At 32.8% G+C, this 17,081-nt stretch overlaps 1 protein-coding gene across 4 annotated transcripts in view; it reads left to right on the forward strand.

Moving 5' to 3' along the window:
- LOC130441295 (calcium/calmodulin-dependent protein kinase kinase 1) overlaps positions 1-17,081 on the forward strand; it is a 539,168-nt gene that overhangs the window by 138,717 nt on the left and 383,370 nt on the right. The window contains exon 1 of one of the 4 annotated variants that reach the window (XM_056774911.1): positions 5,573-5,807. The exons of the other annotated variants lie outside the window; for them this stretch is intronic. Coding sequence (XP_056630889.1) covers positions 5,789-5,807 — 19 coding nt within the window. The 5' untranslated portion in view covers positions 5,573-5,788. Of the gene's footprint in view, positions 1-5,572; positions 5,808-17,081 lie in introns of those variants that run through there. 4 annotated transcript variants of the gene reach the window in all.

The raw sequence follows: 17,081 nt of genomic DNA on the forward strand, positions 1-17,081 counted from the left end.
TAATTTGGGAGTTATAAATACATTTGCGTTATCTCCGTCTAAGCTAAAATAATACATTTAGGTGGCATGAAACTCTGCCTGTATGGTTGTTGGGTGGACTGAATAGCTCAAGGGTCATGCAGCTCGATCCTAAGCGCGGGTAAGGAGGAGGGTTCTCAGGCTAGGCTAACACCCTGCCTGGGGTAAAAGAAACATACTGCTCACAGAACTGTAGGAAGAGCCTCGAAACTGATCGGAACCATACTATGACGATATACGCTACGAAAAGGAAAAAACGACCTGTGAGACGTAAACGCACCATAAGGCTTAAAACAGACGGAGCGTTTTGTGCCGAGTCGGCTACCGACTCGGCGGAAAAGCGGCTCAAAACACACGCGCGTCTCCGCAGCTGCCGACTGACAAAGTTAAAAAATCACAGTCGTGTGGTGTTGTCTAGTTATGCTCGAAATATCTGAAGGATTCAAGGAAAATGCAGATTTTCCACATTGTATAGGAGCGATCGATGGAAAACATATCAGATTGATAAAATCGGCGAATAGCGGCTCTATGTTCTTTAGTTATAAACAGTATTTTTCAATGGTGCTTTTTGCAATGTGTGATAGCAATTATTTATTTACATTTGTTGATATTGGCTCATATGGAAAATTAAGTGACTCTGGAATTTTTAAAAATTCCACACTATGAAAAAATGATAAATGGTACACTGAACATACCCGCAGAAACGCCCATCGAAGGAGATTTGATAGACTATCCATTTGTAATAGTAGGCGATGAAGCTTTTCCTCTCTCTGAAAATTTGCTTAGACCCTACGGTGGATCAAATTTATCTTTTGAAAAAAGAATTTTTAACTATAGATTGTCAAGGGCCCGAAGATATGTTGAAAGCACATTTGGTTTAATGGCTAATAAATGGAGAATGCTGATTGTTTCTGATTTTTTTTAAATTAATAAATAAAATTTGATTTCATATAATTAACTACATTTCTTTTTTTTCTCCTGGGTAGCATTCTCACCAACAAAAGTTTCCGTTACCTCTTCCCAACAACGTTTGGGAAGTCTTATATGAACCTCATTAATAAATCCGGTCAATGTCCAAATTTTCCATTGTTTTTGTAATCTGCCAACCCTGAGACTCTCAAAAATTAAAAAACGCAACAAAAACGCTCGTCGCCTATTTCACCACATACGCGAACACGTACTGATGTGCCGACTAGGGTCGTAAAAACGCTTTCGTTGCATGGTACTCAACCGTCTGTTTTATGTAACAGAAGTGTCGTAACAGAGCCGCCGAAGCGGCAGCCGAGTCGGCAGCCGACTCGGCACAAAACGCTCCGTCTGTTTTAAGCCTAATAAGACTTGGAATATAACATCGTGAAATGGCAGAGACCAGGAGATTGTTAACGAAATGAAAAAACATAAGATTGACATATGCGCTGTATCAGAAACGAAGAGGAAAGGACAGGGCACATCAAGATATGATGCTTACATTACGAAGAAGAGGTAATGGTAAAAATAAAAAAAACTGAAAAACAGAAAAGCCCCCGGAACAGACCTCATGAACTTTTAAAATATGCCGATCAGAGCTAGGCAACATTTAAAAATTCTCTGTAACAAAATTTTAGAGACATCGGAAATACCTAACGGAATGGCACAAAGTATAACTATTTCTATATTTAAAAAAGGACAGAAGACGCACCCAGATAACTACAGGGGCATAACGTTGCTGAAATTGAAGCATGAAACTCTTCACTAGCATTTTAAAGGAAAGACAAACAATGAACAGGGAAGAACAACAAGGCTTCAGATGAAACAGATCCACGACCGACACCATATTCATTATTAAACAAATAAAAGAAAAATCGATCATCTTTAATACACCAGCGTATGTATGTATCATAAATATACTGATATCGAAAGAAACGCCAGACACCATCGTGAGAGCAGTCCGCAGTCTCAATACGAACAACACGACCAAAGTAAAGGTCCACTTATACGGAAGAGATACCAGCACCAGGAGGCATCAGAAAGGACGACAGAATGGACAGAATTATAGAGGAAATATCACTAAATATGGGATACCGAATGGGACAGAATAAAAGAATCAGCATGGTATGCTACGCCGACGATGCAGCTATTTTTGCGGAAAAGCAAGACGACCCACAGAGACAACTACACAAATTCTGCGAGGTCAGCCAAACGATGAACATGACTATATCAAAAGAAAAAAATAAAATCATAACCTTTGCTAAAGAGCCCTTACAATGTAAGCTGGTAGTTCAGGACAAAAGTATCGAAAGTCTCAGAATTTAAATATCTGGGTATAGACCTGTCGAGTTATCACGACCCAGTGAAGGACCTAAGAAGCCAGATCAACAAAGCGACTGCCATATCGGGCTGCTCAAGGAAGATTATATAGGCGAACGAATACATGCGAAAGGATAGCAAGGTTAGGATCTATAGGACTTGTATCAGGCGAATCATTACATACGGAATAGAAACCAGAGAGGAAACCAACAAAACGAAAAGCATGCTAGCCGAAATGAGAACGCTCAGGTTTATAGTGGAAAAACAATAGTAGATCGAATCAGGAACACTGACATCAGGGAACAATGTGGGGTGCAAGATATCGTAAGATGGGGGAAACAAAGAAAAAGATACTGGTACGCCCACGTGAGAAGGATGGAAGAGAGTTGACTGCCACGCATCGTACTTGAAGGGAAACCAATAGGGAAAAGAGAAACCGGACGACCACCTAAGAGATGGATGGACAGCTGGCAGTCCACCTCCCAGGAACTGATACGGAGGAACCTGCAAAACTAACAGATCATAAGATCTTAAAAATGAATAAGAAGAAGGGTATGATTGCTACAATAACAAATTTGATATTTCAATAAATTATTATTTTTGTTTCTTGAAAGTTATAATGGATCGTTTATCTGAAGAACAGCGAATTTATATTTCAATGATATTAGGATATGGTGATAGGCGTAGAAGTCAACAAGAAACGTGTAATATCTTTAATAATTTATATCCTAACCGAAATCTCATAACAATGTCTACTGTCAGTGAGTGGTAATAAATTCCATCCATACAAAGGAACGTTGGATCAAGAGTTCTCATATAATGAATTCGATAGAAATGAAGAGTTTGCAGACCTAATGATAGAAAAATGTTACAGTCAAAACGATACAATTGTTATGTTTTGCGATGAGGCCACTTTTTGTATTAATGGAAACGTGAGTTATAGATACTGGTCACGTAACAATCCTCGTTAGATGCGTGAATCTCATACCCAATATCCCGAAAAACTGAATGTATGTGCTGAAATAATAGGCGACAAAATAATTAGTCCCTTAGTAACTTAAATGGTCCGGTGTATTTAGTTTTATCGGAAAATAGTATTATTTCTGAGTTGGCTCGGATATTTCCGAATCCAAGTAAGTAGTTTCAATTACATTAAAAAAATTTCATTACTAGAAATTTTCAGACAATAACAATATACCATACGACAATATTTGGCTACAACAAGATGGTGGCCACCTCACTATGCATGTTTGGTGAGGGAATACCTAAAAAATGTGTTTCCCAGATGATGGGTTGGGAGGAGATCACACGACATAAATCCTTTAGACCAGTGGTTCCCAACCGTTTATGTCTAGCTTTTGATGTTTTTTATTTTAGCGACTCATCCCCCACCCGTATATATATATATATATATATATATATATATATATATATATATATATATATATATATTTATTACCTTGCTTCAACGACACATTCTCTATATTCGACCGAGCCGAAAATAGTTGTGTTTTCTTCTTTTGAAAATATATCAAAGGTTTATTTGAGCATTCGGGATGTGTTGTTGAAATGTGCCTTTTTAGTTTTGAGGGCTTCATACTTTCATTTGCCAAGGTTTCAAAACAAATTACATATTGAGGCAGAGGTTCTTCATCGGTACCAATGAAAGTAAATCCATATTGGAGGTGTTCAGAACAATATTTTAGAAAAATCTTTTTCACTTTTTTAACATTTGATGATGTTTGAGGCACTATAACGTCTTTACTAGTAGAAGGACGATTAACCTCACCTTCGTTAGTAAATTCCTGTTTTCTCTTAACACACGACCCAGATTTCAGCCAATTCTTTATCGTCGTAAATAGTAAGCAGTACTTCACTACTTTTAAACCAAAACAAAGCTAGACAAATAAATTATCAAGCCACTGCCGCGTGAGCAAATGCAGTTGCCAGACTGCGTGAGTGAACAGAACAAATAACCGAGACGAGTGACAAAGCGAGGCCTGTGGTGGGAGAAAACCGGTCCGACTGGCTTGCCCCTGTTGCCAGATCGTGGACGGCAACTTTACGCTACTGTTTTTTGTACATCATATAAATTGCAAATAATTATTGGCAAGTAAGAACTGGCAAAAATTGCACCAAATATTTGTTATGTTACAACCCACTAATAAATAATTACTTCGTTATGATCAAATGTGATGCTTAGTAAATTTTTGTATTTTTTTACAAAAGCCTTGCCGCAACCCACCTAAACTTACTGACACTAGATCTTGTTACTAGATTTGTATTAGCACATAAATTACTAAAGAATATTCAAATTAAACGAGATTATTCAATCGTATCCATCTAAATGTACCATTGTAACTTTGGTGGTGATACTGTAAATGTAGCTGCATATAACTCCGAAATTACGGAAAATATTATATGAAAAATGATCAATATATCTTAACGATTTCTATAAACACAAAATATATAGGGTGATCCATTTGAAGTAAGTTCATCATTTTTCTGGAAGAACGAAAGATTTTACAACAATGTAGATAACACCATAATACCGGCCGTATCAATAGACCCTTTCTCACAGAAATTTTAAAAAATCGTACAAGCCGTTTCCGGTATAATTGAGGCGTGCTATACACAAAACTCACCCTCCTGTATAATATTATAAACTACCTGGTTATTAAAACTTATCATTCAGTTGTTTCTTGTCGAATATATTGATTGAAATATTAGCATTAGCTCTATTACTGAAATTGTTATCTATTCAAACTTTAAAAAAGAACAATACATATTTAATTTCCATTATTAATCACATTAGTGTCTGAAAAGAAAAGTTTTCTTTTTCTGACGGGAAAATAGTTTGCAAGACCAAGACCCAGATAAATTGTTACACGGCAAGCCCATGACCAAGAATAATCATCATATTTACTAAATTTTTGTTTAAATCAAATTTGTAAAGAAAATATTTACGTTAATAATTTGAAATTAGTATACAGATGAACTCCTCTTTATGTCATCCTTATTTTATTTACAATTTAATATTAATTTATCTCATACCACCATTGCTCCGCATTTAAAATTAAATTTCTTAAGTTTAAATGTAATACGCTTAGCTTTGTTGAGTCATTATTTGATCCCACGTTTTATTTGATTGTTGAAACTGGTCCTAAATATCACTTTTTCATTAAAATACAGTTGTGCGATAATGAATCATATTGTTATTGACCAGTTTTAAAAATAAAATTTTTTATTATCAAATTTTGTTATCAAAGTACAGCTGGCCCGAACCGAAGCGTCGGAAGATAATTATTTACATTGAGATTTGAATAAACAAAAAAGTTGTATTCGACAAATTTCAATATAGGTATTAATAAAAAACGCTGGAAGGTAAATTTAATAATATGATAGATTGGCTATTAGTGAAGTTGTGGTGTAAGCAAGCATACAATTATCGTAATATCTATAAGGTTAAAGTGAATTTTAAACTATGAATAAGGATGAGTTGAGTAAGTAGGACATTTGTAATTTTTTCTTTTTTAATGTTGGTTTTTGATGTTGTCAAGAGTATTAAATTTTTCATACCCGTTGATTGGAAAAATAAATATTTCATCAATGAACCGTTTGTAACAAATGTAAATACCACAAAACTGGAATTTAATACTTCGGAGCAATTTCTATTTTTCTTAATTTCGGAAACTCCGGAATAATATAGTAGGTAATATATTGAGGGTATCTCATAGTACCTAGTCAGTTTTCATATATGAAAATTCCTACACCTCAATTTAAACTTCTTAAACTTGTTAAGACTAGTCTCTAATTCTATGCAGAGTACAAATTGCTTCAATTTCTTTTTACAAAGAGAGAATGATCTCTTTGTTTATTGACGACGCAGTGAATTATATGAAGTGTGAAAAATACAAACTCCGTATATTCTTAAATTCTTGTGTTGCGTAGCAATCGGCCAAATTTTTTTGTGACGCAGATAATTTATGTCAAATTTATACGTAGTAACGCGCACATTTCCTACGCAAGAATATTTGTCACACAAGACACACGCTATCCCGCATTGGCGGTTTTTCAACGAACGTCAAAGGATTTGTGGCGCATAGTGATGTATATTTGGATGTACTAACTGTCGTCACGCAAATTCGTGACGGAAATTTACTATTTATGTCAGATGAGATTTCCAAGTTTGGTCTTTCTTGCTGTGTCTTGTACTTCTTTTTGTGTTTACAGAAATACCTAAGGGCTGAATTAGATTTAAGGAAAAATGAATGTTAATGAGCGAACGACACTTCATTGGCTCCATTGTTACAATATTGGAGATTTGACACTTGAAGATCGTTCGCGCTCAGGTCGTCCACCTGCGTGGGATATTGAAGTTGCATGGGAGCAGTAAAAAACCAATATATTACCAGTACTCGCCGATTATATAACTCTCTTGGACCATAAATCGCAACTCAAAATCATTAGTTGGAATCTATAAAATTTGTTGGAAAGTGCCACACGAATAAACCGAGATAAGAGCGAAACAACGAGTAGAGGTGTATAAACAGCCACTTGCTTTGCCGAAATATGATCGTTTTATTAGACGCGATGAAAAAATAACTTATCTAAACAATCCGTACATGAAAAATCAGTTGTTAGACTAAGGACAATCAACGGAACTTCTCGCAAAGGAAGGTGGATCGAGCGGAAAGACTTGTTGTGTCTGGTGGAATTATCTATCAATGAGGTTTTATCGGAGAAAGTAGATTCTCTTACAACAATACAATTTCAAACCACACTTTATGAGAGTTACGTGGGATAAGATCGAAGTATTTGGTGATATTGAACTTCTTTAACAACCAGCATTTAGTCCAGGCCTTGTACAAGCAAATTACTATTCATTCAGATCCATAGCAAAACTCTGCCATAGGAAAAATTGGAATCCAAAGGATATGTTGAAAATGCATTGGTGCACAACACAAGAATTGATATCAGATGCGGACCCACTTTAAGACATTATTGGAATCGAAAGTTTAAAGCAATCGTGGCAGCAAGGAAAATTGTAAAATTGGATGGGAAGAGACAGTTCATGAGCGAACCGCACATCGTTGGCTTTATCGTTTCAATATTGGAGATTTGACGCTTGAAGATTACACGGGAAGCAGTAAAAAATCATCATATTACCAGTACTCGCCGATTATAGGACTTTCTTGGACCTTTTAAAGATACTATAAATCGCAATTCAAAATCATTAGGTGAAATCTATAAAATTTGTCGAAAAGTGCCACACAAATAAGCCTAGATTAGAGCGAAACACAACGATATAGGTGGGGGATCAGCCACTTGCCTTGCCGAAATATGAAAATGAAAATAGGATTTATCTAAACAATACGAATATGGAAAATCAATGGTTGGAATAAGGTTAATTACCGGAACTTATCGCAAAGGAAGGTCGATCGAATGGAAAGCCTTGTTGTGTGCCTGGATCGAAAGTAGTTTCTCTTAAAACAAGACAATGTTAAACCACATATTATTAAAGTTACGCGGGATAAGATCAATAAACTTGATATTATTGAACTTCTATAACAACTAACATTTAGTCCAGGCCTTGCACCATCAATTACTATTCATTCAGATTAATAGCAAAATTCTGGGTTGGGAAAAATTTGAATTCAAAGGATATGTTGAAAATACATTGCGACAATTTTTTGCATTGAATCCCAAAGAATAATTTTACCAAGGTCTCCAAAAGCTCAATGAACGTTGGGTTTAAACCATATAATATGATGGGCTATACTCCAAAGAGCAATGCTTTCTTTTGATATGATTATTATAATAAACAACATTCAAATTGAATGTAAAGTTCGTCCATATATTCTTTCAGAATTGTTAAAGCGGCTGATACTGAACAGCATTAACGGGTTTTGATAATTTTATTTCCAACTTTTATTTGCCGATAAGGCCATAGCTCGTACGTTTTAGTACGGCCTTCTTCTTGAAGCATTGGGATATTGAAATATTTCGTCTGTTATGAACATATAGCTAAGATTGCTTAAAGATATGGAAAGCAATTAAGCCTTCTCAACACATCATTATATTATATTATATGAGACTTAGGCAAGAAAGAATCACCAATGAATTGTTCCTTACTAAAATAATATTAACCTAGTTTTCAAGAAAATTAAATTATACATATATGTAGATATTTGAGCCTATGTCGCATCAGACTTATTTGATGTTATTTTAATATAATTTCTGTTTATGTAATATCTTCTCTTGCCTTTTAAGTTGGAAAGTCGTATATTTTAAATTATAGTGTCTGTGTTTTTAGCTATAAATTGAAACCTACAATGTATATCCAGATATGTGAGAGGACTCATGTAAGAGAAAAAAAAATTCTCGATTCCTAAGCTCTTAAAAATCAAATATTCCTCAAAAATTTCTCTATTTTTATACTCATTTTTTAATGTGTCTTTTATATGGCAAATATGAAAAAATTATCGAAAAAAGTTGTTTAGAATAGACATTTAAGCTCGTATACCAAGTTTAGAAAAATTGTCATCCATAATTCTCAATTTGTGTTATGATAAAATATTCACAATTAGGTTATTACTATTCACTTAACACTGACTAGTTATAATTAAGTGAAACTAAGTTGAAAGTTTCAGATTAAATGTTGTGCTCGCCTATATATGTGAATTTTTCAATACGTTTTCGGAATTGTCCAAAAGCTGCCTGTACTTCTTCTTTGGTAATTGATCGAGTTATGGAGTGTAGAGGAGTAACATCTCTTATGGACGGTACGTTTAAAATATGGTCTGAATTCTGTAGGGATAATATGTGGCGCTGATTGTACTATTGGATTGAGATCTGAAGTTAAACACTTACTGTATAAGAAATTATCAAAGTTGTGACTGACGTTTGATTATATTCATGTGAAAAGCTGTGCAATCCTTAATATCTTATTAGATTTTTATTTTTTATTAAGAGCTTGATATATTTCTGTACCTGCTTGCATAAGCTAATTACCAATGATATTTTAACAAAACTATAATTATTATATTTGTTGCGGATAGAGCTCAATATTTTATTTCTATGAACCAAAATGTTTTATTTTCAATTATTTTATTATTCTTATTGATATTTTTATATGACTATAACTATTTTATTAGTTGCTAATGAAGTTCAATATTTTATTTTTATAAACCGAAATATTTTTTTTATTATTCTATTATTTTTATTGATCTAATTATATCGCTATAATTATTATATTAGTTACGGATAAAATTCAATATTTTATTTTAATCAACCAAAATGTTTTTTTATACTATTTCATTATTGTTACATGATTCTACTTTTTTTTCATATTAGAATATATGTATTATCTAAACCAAATAAATAGCTAAATAATAAAGTTAATTTAACGAGATTCTGTTTTGTTAATCGTTTCATTATTTTAATACTACTAATTTCATTATCACGGTGCATTATTTAAAGCATTACTATTCAGTTATTTTCAAATCAGCGCATAAAATTCAACCGAATACCCTCTATAATCAGCGCCACCTATCTACCCATCAAAAATCAGCTCACATTTTTTAACCCAGAGACGTTACTCCTTCTCTACACTCCATAGATCGAGTTGCGCTCTTTATTCTGTTTTTAATATTCCACTATCTTTCAGAATGTGTTTTTGATAAACTATTTGTTTTACCCTTCAAATAAAAAAAATCTATTATTGTAAGGTCAACATGTCACATTCATTCTTTCAAGCCAATTGCATCTAATTATTTAGTCAATCAGTAATACTTTGTGAAGAATGAGCAGGTCATTCGTATTTGAAAGAATCCCGTCAATAAAACTGTACAGAATTTGTGAGTAGATATTCTGATTGAACGTTCCTTTAATAAAGAAAAATAGGAAGATTCCTAGCTTCTTTGACATGGCATACCAAAAATTTACTTCTTTTAAATACTTTTGCTTTATTCACGTAATGGGGATTGCCTTCGCTTCAATATCGACAGTTTTGGGAAAACGGAATACCATTTTTTGTAAAAGTACTTTTGTTAGAAACAATTATTAATTTACAAAAATTTCTGTTTTATAAAATTGCCTTGCTTCATCACTTCTTTCTAAAATGTGACAATTTTTGACTTCAAAATCGGTCAAAGTTCTTGAACATATTGTTGGAACATTAACTAAAATCGGCCCAAGTTCGAAAAATAAGGATAATGACTTTGTTTCATTATAACTTTGACATAAGTTTTATGCAAAAGACTTTCATCATAGCTTAATTGAAAGGTTTTTTATGCTCTTTAATTATGCTTTATTAAATTTGGAAGTAATAGTTTCACGGTTATTAGTAAGAATAATGTTGAAAAACATGCATGTTTTGGTCTAAAGCTCAGCAGGTTTTATCGTGAATAGCTAAAAAAGTATTGACTTTATAAAACAATACTCTTTTTGCACAAAATTGACTAATTCATCGATATTTGAGGTTAATTTACATTTATTAATTTCCACCCTCGAGAAGGGATAGTATTTTTCGCCAGGTTAAAAGCACACATCGGCACAATGAACTGTTTCCATTCCGAATTTCATGATAATTGGGTGTTTGGATTGTTATCCAAAAATCACAGATGACTGGACTATCTAGAATATAATGGTAGACGAATTGGACCAGAAGAACTTTCTGTTTGGTAACCGTTGCTTATTTTCGAGAGAAGGGTGAATACCAACAGCATATGAATCTGTTAGATACATGCGCGATTAACGGAGGGTTAAATACTGACTGTACGAGTAGGTTCGAAGTTATATCGATAAGAACAGATTTACTCCTTTTGTTTCATTTTGTTGACTTGCAGAGTATTTTAGCTGGATATTACTTTGTGTGATATTCTTCATTTCATGATCTCGTACTTCCAAAAATTATCCTTCATCGAATCGAAAAATTAATGAACATCTGTGTTGCTGTGTTCTTAGAAATGTTTATTCCAAATTCATGACATATACTATAGGAATTGAACTTATTTAAGAAATAATAAAAGAGAAAACAGAGCTGCAGACTTACTGCATCATTGACATGCCGATACACATGTTTATGTTATAACTGCGTCAATTGGTGTCGAAATTTCGGGTATATCAAACTGTTCAAAATAAGAAAAGGGCGGGGAAATTCTGGTATCAAATAAAGCTGTACAAATAACAATATTGGTGCAAGCTAAAGTGGACTTCAAGACAGTTCGATGGAGCAACGAATATTTGTCGTATATTCTCTGCAAATATTGAAAAAGTAGAAATTCTATCCATATAAGATACTATTTTTGTAGGAGACTAAATAAAGATTGATCAAATTATTCCTTGCAATGTTGTGACATCATTTTCGCATGTGCAAGATATAGCTCCTTATTTAATTTACTTTGAATGCGTTTATCTCTTTTAAACGGTATCGTTTGTTTATCAGCATAATTGTTCCCACCGGGCCTATTCTAATCCTAGAATTTTCTATAAAGAATACACATAATATCCTCAAGAATTGAACGTATGTGCTTCTATTTTTGCATATTCCCTTAGTATTTACTTTCTCCTTGGACATCCTCCAGGTGACATGTAGGGAAGCGGGGGGCTAGTTGTAACAAGGGCAAGTAGTATCAAGTGTTTTTTACCTACATAATAGAAGAACATTCCTTTGATTTTCAACATAACCTACTACGTAATACTCCTATCGTATAAGCGCGATCAGTACCCCGCCAGACGGCGCAGGAAGCGGTGTTGTGCAGTTGCTGTTATTAAACCAGGTAATGGACTTTTTTTTGTTTATACAAAATTGATTATCGTAGATTTCAAGTTGTTTCGCAGTTGCTGATTTATACAAATACACTAAGCATTTGTTTAGTTTAACTATATTTAATGTTATTTCACACCAAGTAAGCGACTTTTTTTTAATAGAGGTTATTTCAAAGTACCTCGTAGTGGGGTATGTTGTAAAACTTCTACGGGGCAAGTTGTAGCTTGTTACTTAAAAGTTCTGTGATAAGAATTATTATCTGGATCATTTCATCAAGTTTGTCAAACCGTCGGTGAAAGAACCTGTCCTCCTATTACTCGAAAATCATCATTCACACGTAAATATCTCAGTAGTGAAAATCAGTGGTGAAAAAAGCGAAAGAAAGTCATTCTATCATGCTATCATTTCCCCCCACTGTTCACATAATCTGCAGCCGTTGGATGTTGGAGTTTATGGTCCATTCAAGAATTACTTAAGCCGAACACAGACAGCGTGGATGGATAACAACCCAGGGAAAACGATGACCATATACGACATTCCTGGGATCGTTAAACATTCTTTGCCATTAGCAATGAATCCTTCTAATATTATGAATGGTTTTAAATCCACGGGCATATGGCCTCTAAATGCAGATATTTTTAAAGATTCAGATTTTGCTCCATCTTATGATACGGATCAATCAAATCCTGCAAGCAAAGAATCTGAAACAGATATGAACATTACTGTCTCCAGATTGATAAGAGATCTTCCTAATATAGATTAATTTGATAATTGTTCCTTAGATATAAGTGTCAGTGAAATCATTAGTTCCATGTAAAATTGTAATCCAGAAACTTCAGCTTTACCTGGGGGTCAATCGAACTTTGAGACGACTCCTGGACCTTCTGGTATTCAAAAGCAAAATAATTTCTCTCCATCTAAAATAAGGCCGTACCCGAAAGCTCCACCACGAAAATTTAATAACCGCCCTCAACGTAGAAGAAAATGCTGTGTTCTCACAGACACGCCAGAGAACAACGAGTTACAAAAAGAACACGAAGAAAAGTTTAATAAGACAAAGAAAAGAAAAGAAAAGAAAAGGGTAAAGAAAAAGGCAAACGATCGATGACAAAAGATCGAGAGGAAACAGATAAGATAAAAATAGCTAAAAAACAAGGAATAGAAAAAGTATAAAAGAAATTTTTAAATCCTAATTCGGAATCTGAACCCAAGGAATGGTTTTGTTTAGCTTGCGGGGAAACTTATGAAAATTCAAACGGGGAGTGGATACAATACATTATATATGAGATGTGGGCACATGTGAAATGTGCAACAGCAATTAAGATCTCATTTGTTTGTCTCAATTGTGATTCTAATGAAGACTAATTGCATATTTTACCTACGTGAATCAAAAGATTGATTATTTAAGATATTGATATTTTGTTACTGGCAGTGAGCTTAAAGTTCCTTCATAGTTTAAGAAAAACCATGTTTTTGACAATATTCGATTATTTTCCTATTAGATTATAGGCAGTTATAATTATAAATGGCTGTAAGCCTAGATTGCCTTAAAAGTTTAAGTAAATAAAGAATATGTTACGTATTTGTTTATTTTTGAATATTTTCTTTTAGATTAAAAATTTGACTTAAAGTGTCTAAGCCTGTTTTAGCGTTTCTAGAGTTTCTTATGCTAAATATGCCAAATAAATCTTTATAAAATATAAAACTGGTTTTCAATTCCTAATGTTACAATTTACCCCAAGCCTGTTACTAGCTACATTCACGGGGTAAGCTGTTTCTACTAAAAATCGTTACAGGTTTGATCAAAAGTTTATTTGGGATCGATAGTTGAATAGTTGCGAATTGGAATAGTACTTGATCTCATAAATACGAGCTTTCATAGCCAAGAAGCGACAGAAGTACAAAGAGTCTTTACTTAATAAATATTTATTTATTTTCCAAAATTTTAATTTTTCTTATAAATTTACAGAAATAAGAAAGAAATAATAATAAGAAATAACAAGTTGGAATATCCAGCAATCAACATTTTAACATAAAACGTAATTATCTTTAACTCGTAGTAATTGAGAGAACATAAAAAAAATTATATAGTTTTATATAGACGACTTTGTCCCTAGATTTTGATAATGCCGCTTAGGCTAAGAGGTAATGATGCTTAAGAATGTTTTTGGAAATATATCTATTAAGATATTTTTTATCACATTAGTATGCGTGTGAGCAACGTTGTACACTTCACAAATTAGCATCAATTATCCCTATTTTCACATGAGATTAGCCTTGTATTGAATTGAATTGAAATTAAACCCGAATACTCCTGACGTGACGATGTTCTGAGCATCAGAAATTAGCATGAAAAAAATGTCACAAATGTGAACGATTCGTTTTGATACTGTAGCAGCTACTGAAGCACTAAATGCCAATGTCATACTCGACATGAGAATACCGAAGGGAATTTGATGGAATTTGTAATATCAATTGAGTATTCAATTGTTCTGACAAGATGAAGTTTCGGGAGGACGAGAAAACTGGAACAAATTTCCCTTCTATATCACTCCAACTAGTTCGGGTAGATGGCCGAAAAAACGGTTTTTACTTTCTTGGGAGCATGCTCCTGGGATGATGTCCATTGTCTCGACTATTTTTATTCAGGGAGCATTAAAATTTCATGTATATAAGTATAACTACATAAGTATGTATATTTGAGAATTAACTCTGCTAGATCCAAAATATACTCAACTTCTTTATGGAGTACTGATGCCTCGAGAAATAATGACAAGTGTAGATGGTGTGGTGAGAAGAAAGGGAGGTGAAACTATCTAGTTCTATTATATGATAATAATCAAATTTATACTAAATTGCACATTTTTATGTTAGCTCTGTATAACTTAACGTTATATCCTTCTTTTCAAAAGAATAATTAATACATGATGTTTAAAATATTTGTAGAATAGACAAAAACATATTAGTAGATATTTTAAAAACATAGTATAAGAATGAATCAACCTAGAAATTTCAGTAAAATGATATTACACCAGGTAAATTGAAATAAACTAATTAATCAATTTATGGTAAATTTGGCTGAGGTTTTTTATATCTTGTCTATCATTCATAGAAAAATCATCTTGTTTTATGTATATAATTTTTTTGATTGATAATTTTTGGTACTTCCTATTTTGAGCTAAGATTTTTGTTTTTTTTTTTTAAATCAAATTTATGATGTTCATTTTTTTCCTGAGTAGTTGATGCATTTTTGGTTTATTTGTAACCATTTATTCTGTTCACCAAGTATTGTGTAGTCATTCCTATATAATTTTTAGGACAATTCATACATCAGTTTTACTGATACTTGGTTTGTATAGGGGAGTTCTATATATGGATCTTTTTCTTTACTTGAATTTATTTATGTAGTTTGATTTATATTTTTCTTAATGTGCAATATATATGTACGTTGTCGGATGATTCTTTTAATTTAATTTTCTGGATATTGATTATTTTTCAAAGTATGTTTGAGTCTTTTATTTCTTCGGGCTGATATTCTGGAGAAGTATAATAATTAGTTTTTATTTTATTATTATTTTTTAATAAGTATCATGTCTAAAAAATGCATTTTGTTGTTTTCAATTTCTAAAGTGAATTGGATACTTGGGTTAAGTTTATTAGAGTTATCAAGAAATGTATTATTGTATTTGTTACTCTGAATTAACGCTAAACAGTCATCAACGTATCTTTTGAAAAACACTATATGTATATATATATATATATATATATATATATATATATATATATATATATATATACAGTGCTTTTCAGATAAAAGTATCCACCTTTAATAACTTTTGTAATACTGGTATTTAGAAAAAATCAAAAAACACGTCAATTTATGTTGAAAGGGGCAAGCATTATGGCTTATTTAAACTTACTGGAAAAGCCACCCCCTCACCCCTAGCAGCATCCCCTTTATTTTTTTAAATTATTCCTCAGTAAAAGCATGGTCAATACTACCGAAAAATCGCAGAGATGAAGTTCTTCTAACACGTCTGTGTCTAGGCCATACGCGACTTACGCATAGCTACTTATTTGATGCGAAACCTAAACCAAAATGTAGCAACTGCAATTGCAAATTGACTATTGAACAAATAATCGCAGAATGTCCATGCATCCAGAAAGATCATCATCAAATCTAGGTGAAATTTTAGGACCAAAATACAATATTACTTACCTTAAAAATTACCTTAAACAGATCTCTATCGTAAATTAAATTTAACAAATATTCATAGAAATAATAGTTAATCTTTACTAAATCGCTAATAACCAGTATACGGTTGATGCGAATTTTGTAATAAAAAAAAGAATGGTACTATTACTGTGTTCCCTGCCATTACCTATACAAGGTGTTTAAAAAATCCCGTCTCTAGGATAGATATAAAACTGAAAAATATTTGGGGTTTGCTCAGTAAAAAATTTTCATATCGATCCGTATTCAAGGTAGAGGGCGTTGAGGAAAAAAAATCATACACATTTTCTATGATTTTGCCGCAACTACTGGCCGCAACTATTAAAATTTTATATAAATATGTTTTCGTACCAAGTAGTATTGAACATAATTTTTTTAATATTAGGAGATTTATTAAGAAAAACCCCAAGTGAACTTGAACATGATTTAATTTTACAACAAAAACTCGATACTTTGTACCAGTTTCGTAATATTTTGATTTAAAAATTATGAAGCAAACCATGAATATTTTCCAGTTTTGTATCTATGCTAGAGACGGATCACCTTTTTTTGAAACACCCTGTATGTGGATTTGGATTCTATATCAAGTTTGTAATGATACATTTTGCAGACATCTTTGATTTTTGCCTTCAGAGTCTTCAGTGTTCACACCGAGAAATAATGAATTGGAAAGTATATATAGAAAAAAACAACAAAATTATATGCAGATAATATGAATACTAGAAGCACTATTTATGTATCACATAATCTAAAGTAACTTCAATTACATAT

The sequence above is a fragment of the Diorhabda sublineata genome, chromosome 3 (genome assembly GCF_026230105.1).
Source record: "Diorhabda sublineata isolate icDioSubl1.1 chromosome 3, icDioSubl1.1, whole genome shotgun sequence".
Classification (NCBI taxonomy): Eukaryota; Metazoa; Arthropoda; class Insecta; order Coleoptera; family Chrysomelidae; genus Diorhabda; species Diorhabda sublineata.